This window comes from Balaenoptera physalus (genome assembly GCF_965194825.1).
Source record: "Balaenoptera physalus genome assembly, chromosome: 2".
Classification (NCBI taxonomy): domain Eukaryota; kingdom Metazoa; phylum Chordata; class Mammalia; order Artiodactyla; family Balaenopteridae; genus Balaenoptera; species Balaenoptera physalus.
In genome coordinates, this window is record NC_138883.1 from 50,578,923 (window position 1) to 50,596,603 (window position 17,681).

Sequence of the window (17,681 nt, forward strand, 5' to 3'; positions counted from 1 at the left end):
GTGCGCAGGCTTCTCATTGTGGTGGCTTCTCTTTGCGGAGCATGGGCTCTAGGCGTGTGGGATTCAGTAGTTCTGGCACACGGGCTCAGTAGTTGTGGCTTGCAGGCTCTAGAGTGCAGGCTCATTAGTTGTGGCGCATGGGCTTAGTTGCTCCGTGGCATGTGGGATCTTCCCAGACCAGGGATAAAACCCGTGTTCCCTGCATTGGCAGGCAGATTCTTAACCACTGCACCACCAGGGAAGCCCTGTAAATACATTTTTAATAAAAATAGTAACTTCTTGTAATACTGAAATTAAAGTGTGGTATTATTATTTAAAATATAAGAGGAGTGAACCTGTTATGCTGCATGTGGTTTCCATGTCTTGCTCTAGAAAGTCTGTACTTTGGTACTGAAGTGTTGTAGTATTGTTATTACAGGAGAACCAATTCCCCCTCGGACCTTGACTGAAGCTGGCACAATGGCACTTTGCTACAGTGCTGCTTGGGATGCACGAGTTATCACTAGTGCTTGGTGGGTGTACCATCATCAGGTAATAAGGGCTGTGGTCCTTTTTCTTAATTTAGTAAGAGCAACTGTGTTCCAAATTGTGAGGATATAGAATTGAACAAGGCAAAGTACCTTGTGATGGAGTTGACATTTTGGTGTTGAAAAATAGATATGTAGTGGCAGGTAACAAAGTTTATTTTTAAAGCAGAGTAAGGAGATAGAGAGTGATAGAGGCTACCATTTTGAATGTAGTGTCAGGGAAGGCCTTTCTGGAAAGGTAAGATTTGAGAGTGATCCATGTAATTATATGGGATAAAGACTGTTCCAGTTATGACTGGCCTACTGACCTAAAAAGTCTCTCTCCTGTTCACCTTTGTTGAAATTTTCTGAATTCTCTTTGGCCCTTCCTGTAAAGTAGGTATATCCAGTGGTTTTTTTCTATACACTTGGTTTTAGTAATTGTCCTTCTTTGTGGTTAATGCTATTTTTTTGATGATACTTCATTCCATATATGACTTCACATTGCTATTCATTTCACGTTCTCAAGAATTATAATTGATAATGATAAACTTTTACAAAGTCTTAAAGCTATACAGCAAGGTAAAAAGAGTTCAATACTATTATCCTCCCTTAGATTTAGTTTCATATTATATCTGTTTATATTTATTATTTTCTGCTACATTGTGATATTGTGTCCTTGGGAAATTAATATCACTTCTGGGATTATATTTTCTGCCTTGGTACTATTGTAGAAGTGGCTTTAATTCTTTTATGAATAGGTTTTTTTAGTGTGCTTTTAATCCCTTGCATAACTATTACTAGTAAAGATACTCTCAGATTTGGGTGTTTCACAGATGTGTAAAATTTTTTTAAATTGTGGAGTTACGTTGCTCACTTCCTATTTTGCCAAATTAGAAGATATTTTTTAAAATATGCTATTATCTTTATTTACTAAGATGAAAGGTTATGTTATTACCAAAAAAAAGTATCTCAGAAAAGGATTTAATGTAATAAATATAGTAAATATGGTTTTATACCTTTATGATGAGCTTATTAAACTATCCTTGTTTTTCTTATTATGTCTCACATTAGAGGAAATGTGGATCAGTTGTGGCTCTAGTCCATGGCATTTGAAAATGATTGATGTAGTGTATTCTTCATTATTTCTTTTCTTTGTTATGGACAAAGATATATGTATCTCTGAAGAGATAGCCCTTCAGTGTTAAGAATTTTTGCTAAATTATAAACTTTTCAGGATGTAGTACTGTTTACTTCAATATGGCTGTACTTTCTCAGGTGAAAATTAAAAAAAACATATTTCTTAAGACAAGAGTATAATGTATTATTGTGTTCCTCAGGTGTCTAAAACAGCACCAACTGGAGAATATTTGACAACAGGAAGCTTCATGATAAGAGGTAATGACTTGCCAGTGGATTATGGAGACAGGTTTGAGGACCATCTACTAATATTCTCAGAACAGAAACTAATTATTCTGACTTCATATATGAAGTCTGTTATTAAATAAGGAAAATTTTGCTGTGGTGTGGCAAATTTAGCATTTGACATGTCATCTCCATATATATTTTTATTGATGACAGTGTACTTTCATATAGTTTACATTTATAAGGGTAAGAAAGTATAGCATGACCTTTTTTCTAAAAATAGATTATTCAGGATCTGACTAACCCAGATGATGAGAGCAAGCATTCATATTTTTTCTTTCTTAATTCCTGTTCCTGTATATAATGCCAAATTCTGTAAATGGGAAATGTTCCTTCATGACAGAGAAAAGACAGAACAAATGTGACCATTGTGGCAGATATCTTACAAGCATAAAATGGAGAAAACAGTATTTCTAAAACACTTATGTACATTATCTTTTGTAGGAAAGAAGAATTTCCTTCCTCCCTCACATCTAATGATGGGATTTAGCTTCCTCTTTAAGGTACTCTTCAGCTTCTTCATTATTTTTTTTCTGATTTTCATTAGTCTTAACCTAAAGTTCCACTAGTGAAAAGAACTGTTTCCGTAGGTAGATGAGTCTTGTATTTGGAGACATCGGGGTGAACGAAAAGTCAGAGTGCAGGATGAAGACATGGAGACACTGGCGATTTGCACAAGTGAACTCATATCAGAAGAAATGGAACAACTAGGTAGTTTACAGATTTTAATAAAGTAGCTTATAATGTTTTCTGTTGTTTAGTTTTGCTTCTAAATTCTTACTTAGAAGATCATGTCTTTTGGGGTAATTAAAATTTCCCAAAAAACCCCAACTTGCTGTCAACTTTATTGAATTTTGGTCTTGGAAATGTTAAATACACTTATTCTAGTGAATTATAAAGTGTTTAATTAGATCCATAACTAATACTTGAATATATGTTTATATTATAAAACTTCCCCAGTATTTAATGAGTAGTACATAAATGTGTTTAACAGAGATAGACTCGGGTATATATAAGTGAGCATTTACTTTTGGGTTTAGGAATTAGAAGCAATACAAAGATGAGTTTATAACAAGTACAATTTCTTATGAGAATTTAGCTTGATTTAATAATGTATTTGCTTCAAGTAGAGAGCAGCTGTGGTTGCTGAAATAAATTTACCTACCTACCTAAAGGAACTAGGGAATGTATGCCCTCTAAGTTATTTTTACATCTCCTAGAGTCATTCCTTTTTAGGAGTAATATTTCATTGTTTCACTTACAACTGCTATTGTACATGATTCTATTTTTTTGAATTTTCACCATGTTTGTGACATGTATACTTTATTTACATTATTTTTTATTGAATTCTCACAACCATCCTTGTCAGATGGTTGATGGCATCTTATTTTATAGGTGAGGTAACTAGACCATATTATTACTACTAGAACCGTGTTCGTTTTGCAAAAGTGTGAACACTTGCTGTGTGCCAGTTATGTAACTTGTTTTATCTCATTTCAGTTCTTATGTGCAAATTATAATAAAAGTGGCAGAATTTATATAACTACTTCTATTTTCCTCCTCTCTGGAAATACTTAACAAAGACAAGCTATAGTTTTCATTGTAGAAATGGTCGCAATGTCTAAGAAATTTATTGTAGTAAAGGATCTTGGAGATAATTTATTCCAAACAATTCCTGATACAGAGTATCCTTTTGTCTAAGTCAGAGTAACTTTTGGGGAAGATCAGGCATTTTTCTGGTGATCTTTTGGAGAAAGAGGGAGTGAATTGAATATTTTTATGAAGTTTTCAAGGAAATCATCTAACTTTGTTGTGGTGATAGCACTCCTGACTTTCCTTATGGTAATTCAACAGATGGAGGTGACAGTAGCAGTGAAGAAGATAAAGAGGAATTACATGAAACTCCTGTGGAAGTGGAACTTGTGACTCAGGTTGACCAAGGGGATATTACTATTCAGAGTGGTGGTGATGAGCTAAATGAACTAATTCAGGAAGAAAGCTCTGAAGATGAAGGAGAATCTGAGGAGGTGGTAAAACATCAGGAACCTGTTGGTGAAATGAAGGATGAAGGGGAAGAGACATTACATTATCCTGATACTTCCGTTGACTTGTCCCACCTTCAATCCCAAAGGTAATTTAAAAACTGTAATTTTAAGTTTTATTTTGTAAGCTGGGAGTGATGAAGAGTTAATCCTTATACAAATAATACCAAGACTGACTTCAGTGCTTTTACCCTCCATTGTCCTACGAGCTTACTATCTTTTCACCATTTGATAGGGGGGTAGATCTCTTAAGAAATTCCCAGGACCCAGGGTAGAAAAACACAATATATATAAAAGTGGCCAAACTAGGTCAAAATAGAAACAAGTAAATGATTATAAATGCTAATAATAAAAGCAGTTACATTACAAAAAAAAAAAAAGTTGTCTTAGTCTTTAATGTCTTACTGATCACCAGGTAAACAATACCATAGCTATAAAAGCTTTATTATTGGAGTAGTTAGGAAAGGCTTAGGAGTCAGACCAGTATTGAATCTTAGAGTATGTCCTTGGGCAAGTGACTCTATGTCTAAGCTTCAGTTTTCTTCTTGGTGAAAAGAGAATGGTATCCCCCTTCATAGGGTTTTGAAGGTTACATGAATGTAAAGCATCTAGCAGTGCCTGGTACATAGTAAGTGTCCAATACATGTCAGCTATTTAAAAATATATTTTAAAGTGAGGAGATGAGCAATTTGATTATATTTTTTCTAATTTTACCAAATTTGAAAATTTGTAGGATTGCTGATAATTAACTAAGCATATGATATGGGAATGTTTTGGGACTTTGTAAATGAATGCCTTTTATAGGGTAGTGGACTTCTCTTTCTGTTTGTTTCCATAGGTCTCTCCAGAAATTGGCTTCAAAAGAGGAATCTTCTAATATGGTAAAGGTTTTTTTCAGTTTTATGAAGAACATCATGTCCTTCTCAATAAATAATTTTCTACTTTTTAATTTTAGCTTTTGAAAAATTAACAGTGGCGATGTTATTGTTTGTATTTGCTTGTTTTTTGTTTTAATTTTAATAGAGCGACAGTAAATTGCAGAGCCGGAGGCATTTGTCAGCCAAGGAAAGAAGGTAAATATATTTGTGTTATTTAACTGAAAAGCATCCATTTTTTTTTTAAATTAACAATTCAGTTATGACAGATCACTTGGCTGTTATAAAGATCTCCCTTACTAAAATTACCAAGACTTAGCATAAATTTTGTTTAGTTTTTCATATTCAGCTCTAACAGGTTTTTCTGTTTTAGGGCCCCAGTCTTCCACTGTAATCAGTGAGATAGGTCAAGTAACACAAGATAGACCTTTTATTACATAAATATGTACAATAATAATTGCAGTGTATTAGACAGGCTGATTCTAGGATAATATTGACAGAAATAAACAGGAATACAGGCATACCTCATTTTATTGTGCTTTGCAGATATTGTGTTTTTTACAAATTGAAGGTTTATGGCAACCCCACATGGAGCAAATCTGTTGGCACCATTTTTCCAACAGCATTTGTTCACTTCATGTCTCTGGGTCGTATTTTGGAATTCTTGCAATATTTCAAACTTTTTCATTATTATTATATTTGTTATGGTGATCTGTGATCAGTGATCTTTGATATTACTATTATAAAAAGATTACGACTCACTGAAGGCTCAGATGGTGGTAAGCATTTTTTAGCAATAAAGTGTTTTTAAATTAAGGTATATACATTGCTTTTTTTAAGACATATTGCTTTGCACACTTAATAGACTGCAGTAGAGTGTAGGCATAACTTTATATGCACTGGGAAACCAAAAAATTCATGACGCGCTTTACTGTGATATTCACTTTGTTGCAGTGGTCTGGAACAGAGTCTGCAATATCTCTGAGGCATTCCTGTACTGAAATTAGGAAATTTTTATGTAAGAAGAAGACTTGCGGTTTTTTCCTTGTCTTTTCTTTTTCTCTAATATAGTAGGGCTCAGAAGGCGAACAGAAAAAGATAGAGGCAGAATGAAAGGGACAACTGAGACAACTACTGTAGGGTGAAAAAGACTACAACTAGTAAAGCACTCCAGAAAGAGGCCCTAGATTGAAGTGGATAATAAACTCTTTTGTTTGAGAAAGATAATCATTAGAAACAATTACAGAAAACTCTCTGAATACATGGTATTATGCTAGATACTGAGTACACAAAGAGGTAAAATATAAAGTTCATGCCATCAAGAAGCTTTTGAGTCCTGGATTCAGGAAGTAGCCATAAATCTATAAATAGTGTTATCTGAAAGTGATACAGTAGTTCTGGAGTAAGAATTTACTTTGAGTTCAGTTGTTTTGGGAAATAACATCAGAAGTTTATACCTTGAAGATATAGTAGGATCTTAGGCAAATGAAGTTAAGAAGGTCAGAGACTCCAAGGAGAATTAGTATGATCAAAGGGGAGGAGGTGGTGGGTATTTGGATGTAATATTCGAAGTGCTTTGGGGAAATGATAGATAGATTGAGGTGAAAGGAACAGAATATTCATGTTTGTGAACTGGCAGATAAGATTGGCAAAGTGAGATTGGACCAAAAGTGGAGAACCTAGAATGACAAGCTAAGTGTTTTGGACTTATCCTGAAAGTGATGTGAGGAGGACTTTTGGAAGACTTTGAATGGGAGTGTGACATAGGTAAACAGTTATGGAAAAATAATCTAGAAGTTCATGTAGAACAGATTATGGGGGAAATATGGAGGAAGTCTGGGTGGCAAGTGATAAGGACCTGGACTTAGGGCAGTGGCATTGGGAATAGAAGAGATCGCACATGAAAAATATCACAGTAATAGAATTTTCCTTTCCTCTTTAATCTGCTTATTTTTTAAATCCATTTATTCTGCTAACCAATCCACAAATGTTTTATTGAATACCTAACGTCTGCCAAGGCCATGTTGATACGAAGACTACAAATCCCAGTGCCTGGCCATCAAAGTGTTGAGGGACTAAATGTGGCTACTGAATCAGGATAAGTCAAGGATGACAGTATTTTGAGCCTGGATGACAGAAAGAATGATAAATGCATGAGAGAAAAATTTTCAGCTTTTTCTTGTATAATGACTTGCACTTCTTGTATACTGCAGCCTGGTGATAACAAATTAAGCAGAAGCCTTGATCTCTTATATATTGCACATGTTCCCCTCCCCATGTAATTTTTTTAGGGTACTAAGAATATGAAATTCTTAGATGTTTCCATTTCATTTATATTTAGGGAAATGAAGAAAAAAAAGCTTCCAAGTGACTCAGGGGATTTAGAAATGATAGAAGGAAAGGACAAAGAAAAAGAAAATGTTCTACACATTGAAACTCATCAGAACACCAGCAAAAATGTCCCGGCTGTGCAGCCAATGAAACGAGGACAAAAGGTAATACAGCTTTGGGGTGAGCTGTTAAAGTTAGTACTACATGATTCACAAATGAAGTTCTGAGGTTTAAATGAAACAGAAGATGTAGACAAAAGAATAATCCTGTGTGACTTCTTTTGAAAATTAGTTGAAAAGATAGTGTTTAGGGAGCATAGAGATCACTGTTCTGTTCTTTTAAGATCATCTGTACAGAAGCTTTCATGTTATGTAGAAGAGTAATAGGAGATTGTGATTTATTTGCCAGAGACACTCAGCTAATAACTGGCAATGCTGGTCTCCATTGATAATTTAACTCAGTAATTTCTTTTTCAGTTATTAATGCAATTTTGGTTACAGTTCTTACATATTTTATAAAGGTAAGGAATGAAGGAAGAGGTAGTGGGTATAGACTGTACTTTAAAAAATGTTGTAGCAGTGTAAAGAGATTGTGAGCTGATGTATAGGTATATATTTAGGAAAATTAAATTCCTTTGAGATCTTAGTAAAGATCATGTTTTATCTTTCTTCCATCCATAGTAGTCAGAATTTCCTATGTTTTTTTCCAGTGGGCTTCATATAAGTGAAAGGATATACTATACATATGGAAGGGAAGAAATCAATTCATATTAATATGTAAATTCAACATGAAGTCATTCAAAAAAGAATTGAGATTTTAATTAACTTGATAAAGTAATTCTGAAGTTCATTTGAAAGAGTAAATACCAGAGAATAGATAGATATATCTATTAGATATATCTATCTATATCTAATAGATATATATAATAGCTAAGAAAATCTTTTTTTTTAAAATACAATTATTTATTTATTTATTTATTTTCGGCTCTGTTGGGTCTTCATTGCCGCACGCAGGCTTTCTCTAGCTGCAGCGAGTGGGGGCCACACTTCGTTGCGGTGCTCGTGCTTCTCATCGCGGTGGCTTGTCTTTGTTGCGGAGCACCGGCTCTAGGCATGTGGGCTTCAGTAGTTGTGGCTCACTGGCTCAGCTACTCCACGGCATGTGGGATCCTCCTGGACCAGGGCTCGAACCCAAATCCCCTGCATTGGCAGGCGGACTCCTAACCACTGCACCACCAGGGAAGTCCCAGAAAATCTTGAAAAAGAAGATCAAGGAACGAATTTCCCTACTAGGTAGTAAAACATTTACTGTTAGAATTATTAAAACAGTATGTGTTAACATAGGAACAGCCAGATAGAAAAGTGAGGCAGAATAAAATCTACACATAGAACCATAAATTGTGTATTTTAAAATTTAGTATTTGATAAAGTATTATTACAGATTGGGAGGGTATGAAACATTAAAAATTAGTGGCTAGTCATGTTTTTAAAAATATTGAAGTAAATATCAGGTGGAGAAAAGAACCATCAATAAAATTGAAAGACAAATGACAGATTGGGGGGTGGGGGAGCAGGGATCAGAGAAATGCTTATGTCAACAAGGGGAATTTTTTCACCCATCAAATTAATAGATAATGTGTGTTCAGTCATTCAATAAAAGTTTGAATATATACCATGGGAATTTCCAGCAAGAGTCCTAACAATTCAGGACTTCCCTGGTGGTCCAGTGGTTAAGAATCTGCCTTCCAATGCAGGGTATGTGGGTTTGATTCCTGGTTGGGGAACTACAATCCCACGTGCCACAGGGCAGCTAAGCCTGCGCACTGCAACTACTGAGCCTGCGTGCTCTACAGCCTGCTCGCCACAACTAGAGAGCCCGTGCACCGCAACTACTGAGCCCGTGCGCCACAATGAAAGACCTCGCATACCACAGTGAAGATCCTGCGTGCCACAACTAAGACCCAAAGCAGCCACATAAGTAAATAAATAAATGCTTTAAAAAAAAGAGTCCTTAACAATGCATTTGTCCTCTGACTCACTCAGCAATTCTTATTTTTAGAAATTTATCCTAAAAAAATCACATGTATGCACTAAGGATATTCATCAAGTTGATTTTTTTTTTTTTTTTTTTTTGGCCGCGCCGCACGGCTGGTGGGATCTTCGTTCCCCACCAGGGATCAAACCTGAGCCCTTGGCAGTGAAAGCGCACAGTCCTAACCATTGGACCACCAGGGAATTCTCCTAAGTTAATGTTTATAATTGCAAAAAATCTGAAAATCATAAATGCCTAATAATATAAAATAACAAAAAATAACATGGTGCATTTATACAATGAAATATTCTGCAGATAAGTTCCAAGGTGAATCCTGATGGAATTTTTACTAAAATACATTAAATTTTTAGATTATTTTGTGGAGAACTATCATCTTTACCATATTGAGTCTAACTGTTCATGAATGTGGACCATAAGTATATAATATTTTATATTCTTCAATAAAGATATATTTCCTTTTAGAGTCTTGTACATCCTATCTCTTCCTACTTATAATTGTCTTACTTTTTGTAAATGGTATATTTTTATTTTTTGGCTGCGTTGGGTCTTCCTTGCTGCGCACGGGCTTTCTCTAGTTGCAGCAAACGGGGTTTGCTCTTCATTGTGGTGCACGGGCTTCTCATTGTGGCGGCTTCTTTTGTTGCAGAGCATGGGCTTTAGGCACGCGGGCTTCAGTAGTTGTGGCGCATGGGCTTAGTTGCTCCACGGCACATGGTATCTTCCTGGACCAGGGCTCGAACCCATGTCCCCTGCATTGGCAGGCGGATTCTTAACCACTGTGCCACCAGGGAAGTCCAGTAAATGTTGTATTTTTAAAACTTCCACTTCATGGTTATTAGTTACTGGTATATGGAAAGACAATTTTCATGTGTAGATCTAGTATTAGGCAATCTCACTGAATATTTAATATTTCATCTACAGATGAGATTCAGGCAGTCACTGTCTACAGATAACGGCTTTTCTTCTCTTCTAATCCTAACATCTATTACTATTTTTCTCACCTTGTACTGGCTCAAACATCAGTAGAGTGTTACATAAAAGTAACAATAGTGTGCTTCTTTGTTATACATTAAAGGGACTATTTCTGAGATCTTTAACATTGTAGGATGTTTCTTGTGGGTTGTTGATAAATACCCTTTACAAAGGGCTACTTTTAATAATGATGAGTTAAATTTTATTGAATGGTTTTTCTGCATGTATTATTTTTCTCCCTTCATGAGTTAGTGTGGTAAATTACTTAAGAAAATCTCTTAAACTGGCCCCTAATACTGTCCTTGCCTGTTTTTGGTATCTAGGTGATACCAGCTTCATAAAGTAAGTTTGATACTTTTCCCTTTTTCTGCTCTCTAGTACTTTGTGTAAAATGGAGATTGTTCCTTGAAATTTTTTTAGCAATTGCTTATAAAGCCGGGCCTGATATTTAGGGATATATGGGTAGGTTTTTAAGTTCTAACTAATTTTTTTTAGTGATTATCATTCAGGTTTTCTGGTTTTTTCAAAGTTGGTTTTCCTAAGTTATATTTTCCAAGAAACTGTTCTTTTTATTGGGTTTTCCATTTCTTGGTTCAATTTATTGGTAATAGTGTTTATTTTATTCTTGGGGTTTTTTGTTTTTTGAGGTGTAATGTACACATAGTAAAATGCACAAATCTTGTTTTTAGCTCAGTTTTTATATGCACAAATATCTGTGAAACCACCACTCAGAATAAGACACTTGAATGTTTATATTACTCCAGAGGGCTCACCCTTGTCCCTTTCTATAAATAGTATCCCCACCAGAGAAGAACATTATTCTTTAATCACTGTAGATTATTTTGCCTGTTTTTGAACTTTATGTAAAAAAGCAATCATACTGTATATATTCTTTGGTCTGGCATCTTTCACTCAACCTTATGACTCATCCATGTTGTTGTGTGTAACAGTAGTTCGTTTGCATTGCTAAATAGCATTCCAATGATGGATCTGCCAAAATTTCTGTCTGCTGTATTGTTGATAATCGAAGACATGTATCTTTTAGGTTCGCAAGTGTGCATTTCTGTTGTGTATAGCTAGGAGTGGAAATGCTGGGTTATAGCGCACATATTGTGTTTGGCTTTAGTAGATATTACCAAACAGTTTTCCAGAGTACTTGTACCAATTTCACATCAAGCAATGTATCAGAGTTCCAGTTGCTTCACGTCATCACTAACATTTGGTATTGTTAGCGTGTTTTTTTTTTTTTTTTAAATGATTTTTTTTTAAAATTTATTTATTTCTATTTATGGCTGTGTTGGGTCTTCGTTTCTCTGCGAGGGCTTTCTCTAGTTGTGGCAAGCGGGGGCCACTCTTCATCGCGGTGCGCGGGCCTCTCACTATCGCGGCCTCTCTTGTTGCGGAGCACAGGCTCCAGACGCGCAGGCTCAGTAATTGTGGCTCACGGGCCCAGTTGCTCTGCAGCATGTGGGATCTTCCCAGACCAGGGCTCGAAGCCGTGTCCCCTGCATTGGCAGGCAGATTCTCAACCACTGCGCCACCAGGGAAGCCCTGTTAGCGTTTTTTAAGTCATTCAAGTGTGTGTATACTGAAACTTAATTTGGCTTTAAAAAGTTGGGTTGTCCAGCTTTCTCGTTGATTTTTAGGAGTTCTTTGAAATCCTGAATACAAGTCTTTTCTTGGTTATATGTATTATAACTACTTTTCATGTTTCAAGACTTGCATTTTCACTTCTGTAGTAGTGGGGTTTTTTTGATGTGGACTTTTTTTTTTTTGGCTTTATTGAATTTGTTACAATATTGCTTCTGTTTTATGTTTTGGTCTTTTGGCCCAGAGGCATGTGGGATCTCAGCTCTCTGCCAGGGATCGAACCCACACTCCCTGCATTGGAAGGCAAAGTCCCAACCACTGGATGGCCAGGGAGGTCCCTGTAGTAGTGTTTTTTGATGAGCAGCATTTGTTAATTTTAATGAAGTCTGATTTATCAGTCTTTTATAGTTAGTGGGTTTTTGTGTGTCTTGTTTAAAGCAATCTTTAAAATTTAAAAAATTTGTTATTTGGGCCCTAGCTAAGACTAGTCAAGATAAAAAGTCTTTGAAGGTGAAGCCTGTATGTTTGTAGTTTTAAAAACTGCTCAGGTGAGTTGGATGTGTACCCAGAGTAAAGAATCAGTAGTTTAACTGGTAAAATTCGAAGTATTGATAGCCTCTACAATAAATACCCAGCTAAGCTTTGCTGCCTTATTTCCTGTTCTTCCTCTATATGTGTATCCTGATGCCAACCAAGTGCGATGACTTGCTGTTACTACTCTGCTCTGTCTTTACCTTATAATCTTGCTGTTCATGTATTCCCAGGTACTATGCATCTTTTAGTTGTGCTTTATTTCTTCCCTACAATTCTTGCTCAAGGTGAAAAAAATGTCTCCTTTCTCTAAATTATCTTAAAAGTAAACTTGTTTGTATTTAGAATATTTTGCATTAATTTGTCCTTACTCTTCTGTGTATCTTCTTTTTCCGCCAGATGGTAAATTGTTTGAGGGTGAGGACTATGGTTTATCCATCTTTATAGACTTCATGTTGTTTGTTATAATGGTGCCTTACTCAATAAGCAACTCTGACAGAAATAAAGTAGCACCTTCTCTTTACAAAACATGTGTTGACATTTTTTTACTGCTGAATTTTTCCAACCAAAATTTTTTTATTTTGTAGAGTAAAATGAAAAAAATGAAGGAAAAGTACAAGGACCAAGATGAAGAAGAACGTGAGCTCATCATGAAATTGCTAGGGGTAAATAACATCTAAAAACATTTTCTTCTTTTGTTTTTCAAGGGCATCCAGACCACTGCCTATCATATGCTTTACATTCAATACTTTGTTAAAATACTGACAACATTAACTGTTTTTCCCTCTATGAATTGAAGTCTGCAGGTTCAAACAAAGAAGAAAAAGGGAAGAAGGGGAAGAAAGGTAAAATAAAGGATGAACCAGTGAAGAAACAGCCCCAGAAACCTAAAGGCGGACCAAGAGTCTCAGACAGCATAAAGAAAGAAACTCCATCCCTTGAAGTTACAACTCATGAGTTACAAGACTTGGCTGTAGATGATCCACATGATGACAAGGTAAGGCTACCACACATGTGGGCTTTTGCTTCTTAATTAGGGTGACCGACCATCCCAGGGTTCCCAGGACATGGGATTTACAGTGCTAAAACCAGGATGAGTGGTAACGCTATTCTTAATGGAAAGTCATCTTAGAAATACAACCTAAAAGACTAAAATTGCAGTATAGAAGCATAAAAATGGTAGTGTTGATAGCTCATAAAAAGTTTATCATAAGCCATTAGAAAATTTTATGGAGAGGCTAGATTCTGGTGGGAACTTAGTTAAAATAAAAGATAATTAGGATTATCTTGATGATGAGTGAGAAAGGAATTTGCACTTTTCTAGGTTTTTCTATAAGAATATATATATGTTATAGTATCCTACATGATGTTGAACCTAGCTACAGTGTGAGATGTTAACAATTTTTCCAGTTAATATAGTTGCCTAGTTGTTCTATCAACTGAATACAAAAGCCCAGCCTTACGTATATCTTTTAATTCTGATTAGCTATTTTTTTTTCTTATTTATTTAATTTATTTATTTTTGGCTGCGTTGGGTCTTTGCTGCTGCATGCGGGTCCCCTCCAGCTGCGGTGAGCAGGGGCCACTCTTTGCCGCAGTGCGCGGGCCCCTCACTGAGGTGGCCTCTCCTGTTGCAGAGCACGGGCTCTAGGTGCGCAGGCCTCAGTAGTTGTGGCATGCAGGGATCAGTAGTTGCGGCTCGCAGGCTCCAGAGCGCAGGCTCAGCAGTTGTGGCAGACGGGCCCAGCCGCTCCGCGGCATGCGGGATCTTCCCGGACCAGGGCTCGAACCCATGTCCCCTGCATTGGCAGGCGGATTCCCAACCACTGCGCCACCAGGGAAGCCCCCCGCCCCCCCTTACGTATATCTTTTTGCATGAATATATATATCTTATTGAAATTCTGAACAAAGGATTTATTGTTTTATCAATTTGTAAAAAAAATTGTTTCACTTTGTATTTTTATTTATGGCAGTTAAAGCTTTGGTTGTAATTGTGTGCTCTATTCAGTGCAGGTAGTGCTTACAGGGATCCTAAGTGATACTGTTTTCTTTTTTCCCTGAACAGTGTTGTTTAGTAATATTAAAACTCATTTTTGTCCTCAAATTTTTATACTATTCTGTAAACCCTAGATTCAGATATTCAGAGGTGTTAATTATGAATGTGCTTTCATCAATAATAGATTATCTTCAGACAGATTTTTTTTAATGTGAATAAGCAAATAAAATTAAGCTTATCGTAACATGTGAAAAATTCATCCTAAAACTGTTGAACAGAGACTAGCAAATAAAAGTTCTGTTCACCAGAATTCTCCATTTTCTTTCCCCCTGGCAAACCTGTCAAGCTTATTTGTCACTTTAAATTGTCCTAATAGCATTCACTACTTTAGCATATATTCTGTGGAAGTCTTTTTTTTGAAACTTTAGGGAAACAGTCTTTTTTTCTCTTTGAATGGCATTGCTTTCTGCTATATTAGATACACATATTAATTTACTCAGTCTTATTTATCACTTTTTCTTTCTCCTCATAGTTTTTAATGGTTTGGAATTTCAATTTAAGTTATAACTGACTTAAAATTTTATATATTTGGAACAGGAAGAGCAAGATCTGGAGCAACAGGGAAATGAGGTATGATTTTGTATTGGGGTTCCTACTACAACACTAACTGCAATCCAGTTCCCAGAATACCTGACACACAACTTCTAACTAATTAAAACTTAAATCACTAAGAAAAGACTACAAGCTCTAGAGTCACACATTCTGGGTTTGAATCCCAACTTTACTACATATAACTACAACCTTGGAAACATTCTATACGCCTCAGTTTTGTCATCTGAAAAATGGGGATAATAATTGCCCCTACTGAGAGAGTTGTTTTGAGAATTAAGATAATATACATAAAGTGTTTAGAAAAGTTCACTGCATATAGTAAGCACCAACTGTACCAAGTGTTTTGTCCTAAATCTAAATTTACTCCTGTTGTTAAATAAATATGGGTAATCTTGAATGCAGTCCACAAAATGGGAACTCTAAGAAGCCATAGAATTTCTCCTTAAGGACAGGCATGAGAGAAGACTGTTCTAGCCCAGGGTTTCCCAACTTTGGCACTATTAACATTTTGGAGGAGGTAATTCTTTGTTGTGGGGAGTTGTCCCATCCCTGGCATCTACCCACTAGCAGATGTCAGTCGTACTCTAGTTCCTCCCCCAACCTCGCTTCAGTTGTGACAACCAAAAATGTCTCCAACAAGTTTTTTCTCCCTTTCTCTTTTAAATGTTTCAATAGGTGCCATTTGAAAAATCGTCATTAAGCTCTGCTTTATTGCTCCGAAGGGTGTAAGACTGTTTATCAGAAAATGATAAAATATATTGATTCTGACAGTGTTTTATTAGAGTTTTCCTCTTTTAGGACTGGTATAAATTATTTTTATAATCGTTTTTATTTTCCCTTTTTAGGAAAATCTGTTTGACTCTTTGACGGGGCAGCCACATCCTGAAGATGTACTCCTGTTTGCCATTCCAATATGTGCCCCATACAACACCATGACAAACTATAAGTAAGTCATCATGAGTTTACTCAAACTGCTGCCCCAGCACTGACTCATGAATTGTTTTGTAATCTCTATTTAGTAACACATGCAATTCCTTTTTAAAGATACAAAGTGAAACTTACTCCTGGAATTCAGAAAAAGGGAAAAGGTATTTAAAATCTTTTTTTGAATTATGTTTAAACATTTCTTGACTGAACAGAAGTAGATTTTTCTATTTTCTATTTACAGCTGCAAAAACAGCCTTGAATAGTTTCATGCATTCCAAGGAAGCAACAGCAAGAGAAAAAGACTTATTCCGCAGTGTAAAGGTAAAGTATTCCTCTAGAAACCTCTGGAGATTGATGGTGCAATTAAAAATGTTAGCAGTTAGTTATTGCTTTGTTAGTAGATGGAACCTGCAGCTGTTATTTTGGTAGAAAATGCGGTCTTACTAGAAGCAATATAAAATAAGTAAAATCATATTGGGTGAAAATTTTAGAAATGCCATTCTTTTGACAGCAGAGGACATATAATTGTCATAAAAGAAAATATGATTGTGAAGATACTCAACAATTCTTTTTTTTAGGACACGGATTTATCAAGAAACATTCCTGGCAAAGTGAAAGTGTCTGCACCCAATCTTCTGAATGTAAAAAGAAAATAGCTGAAATGAAATCCTAAAATATTTGAGAAGAGTCAATTTTATATAGCCTTTTGGAAGTTCAGAGATGAAAACATCATGTAACAAGACTTCCGCATTTAAAAATGAACTAAACGTTGCCTTGTATTCGCCAAAAGGACTTCTTGTTGTTGTTTTTTTTCCAGTTTTATAGAGAGGAAACAGTGTCTATGATAGGATTTCCTAAAATACCTGTGGACAGCTAAATGCTAATTAATTGTATACATCTGTAGTTATCCTCCTACATTTTCTTGAAATTTGGGAGGTTAATATTAAGTATTCATTTCATGCTGTAAAGAAATGGAATAGTGAAGTGGCTCAACTGCTTAGACTATTGACTTGATAGTTTACTGTGTATAACGTATATTACAGGCCAATCACAAGTTTTTTTCCTGGTGGTGGTGGGGATTGGGGGTGGTTAAACATTTAGGATTAAGTCTTGAAAACCCTAAGCAGTGAAAGAGTAGACTTTCTTCTGCCTTTACCCATATTAGACCAGATTTTAAATACAAATCAATCATTTCCATGACTCAGCTTAAGAGATAACAACACCTAGAAGAAATTGGTGTTGATAATTTCCATGCATTTATACACCTTTACTTTTCATCTTAATTTCTTCCTTGTAATCTCATTCAGCTCTGTACCAATTTATTTTCCACTTCTAGTAATTATCAGTAGCATGTTACAGAGTATCTTAACCTATAATATCATAAGTGCACTTTTAGGCTTACCACTAAAGACTCCTGACCCAGCTTTCTTCTTCTGTCTGTCTCCTAACAGAATGGAGAATAAAGTCATACATTATTTCCATTCCTTATGAGCTACAAAACTGTTACTTTTAAAATAATTAATTAGATAACAACAGCTGCCTAGAGTCAACATGAGCACTTGCCCCGGCCCCTATGCCGAAGCATTAAGGTCAAAAAGTACTAAACAGCTGTTGGTCCTTCCAAGGTTTCTTTTACCTGCTTAACCTTATCGAGAATATTTTTCCTTTTGAAGTTACTGTTAAAAACAAAAACCTTTATGTAGCCTAGTGTTGTAAATACAACATAATAGACTACTGTGCCATTAAAAAAACATCTGAAATATTCATGTCTTTCTTTAAAAAATAACTTCACCATTTTGATAATGGTAAGGATAATTAGTAT

General features: G+C 35.7%; 1 protein-coding gene across 1 annotated transcript in view; it reads left to right on the forward strand.

Annotated features, from left to right (window-relative positions):
• The window catches only part of NEMF (nuclear export mediator factor), a 52,458-nt gene extending 35,807 nt beyond the window's left edge, over window positions 1-16,651 (forward strand). Inside the window, exons 19-33 of the mRNA XM_082452077.1 lie at window positions 419-531; window positions 1,847-1,904; window positions 2,376-2,434; window positions 2,522-2,642; window positions 3,786-4,062; window positions 4,812-4,854; window positions 4,997-5,046; window positions 7,190-7,343; window positions 12,912-12,989; window positions 13,124-13,321; window positions 14,918-14,950; window positions 15,778-15,878; window positions 15,977-16,020; window positions 16,101-16,180; window positions 16,438-16,651. Coding sequence (XP_082308203.1) covers window positions 419-531; window positions 1,847-1,904; window positions 2,376-2,434; window positions 2,522-2,642; window positions 3,786-4,062; window positions 4,812-4,854; window positions 4,997-5,046; window positions 7,190-7,343; window positions 12,912-12,989; window positions 13,124-13,321; window positions 14,918-14,950; window positions 15,778-15,878; window positions 15,977-16,020; window positions 16,101-16,180; window positions 16,438-16,515 — 1,487 coding nt within the window. The 3' untranslated portion in view covers window positions 16,516-16,651. The remainder of the gene's footprint in view (window positions 1-418; window positions 532-1,846; window positions 1,905-2,375; window positions 2,435-2,521; window positions 2,643-3,785; window positions 4,063-4,811; window positions 4,855-4,996; window positions 5,047-7,189; window positions 7,344-12,911; window positions 12,990-13,123; window positions 13,322-14,917; window positions 14,951-15,777; window positions 15,879-15,976; window positions 16,021-16,100; window positions 16,181-16,437) is intronic.
• Window positions 16,652-17,681: the final 1,030 nt, after the last annotated feature.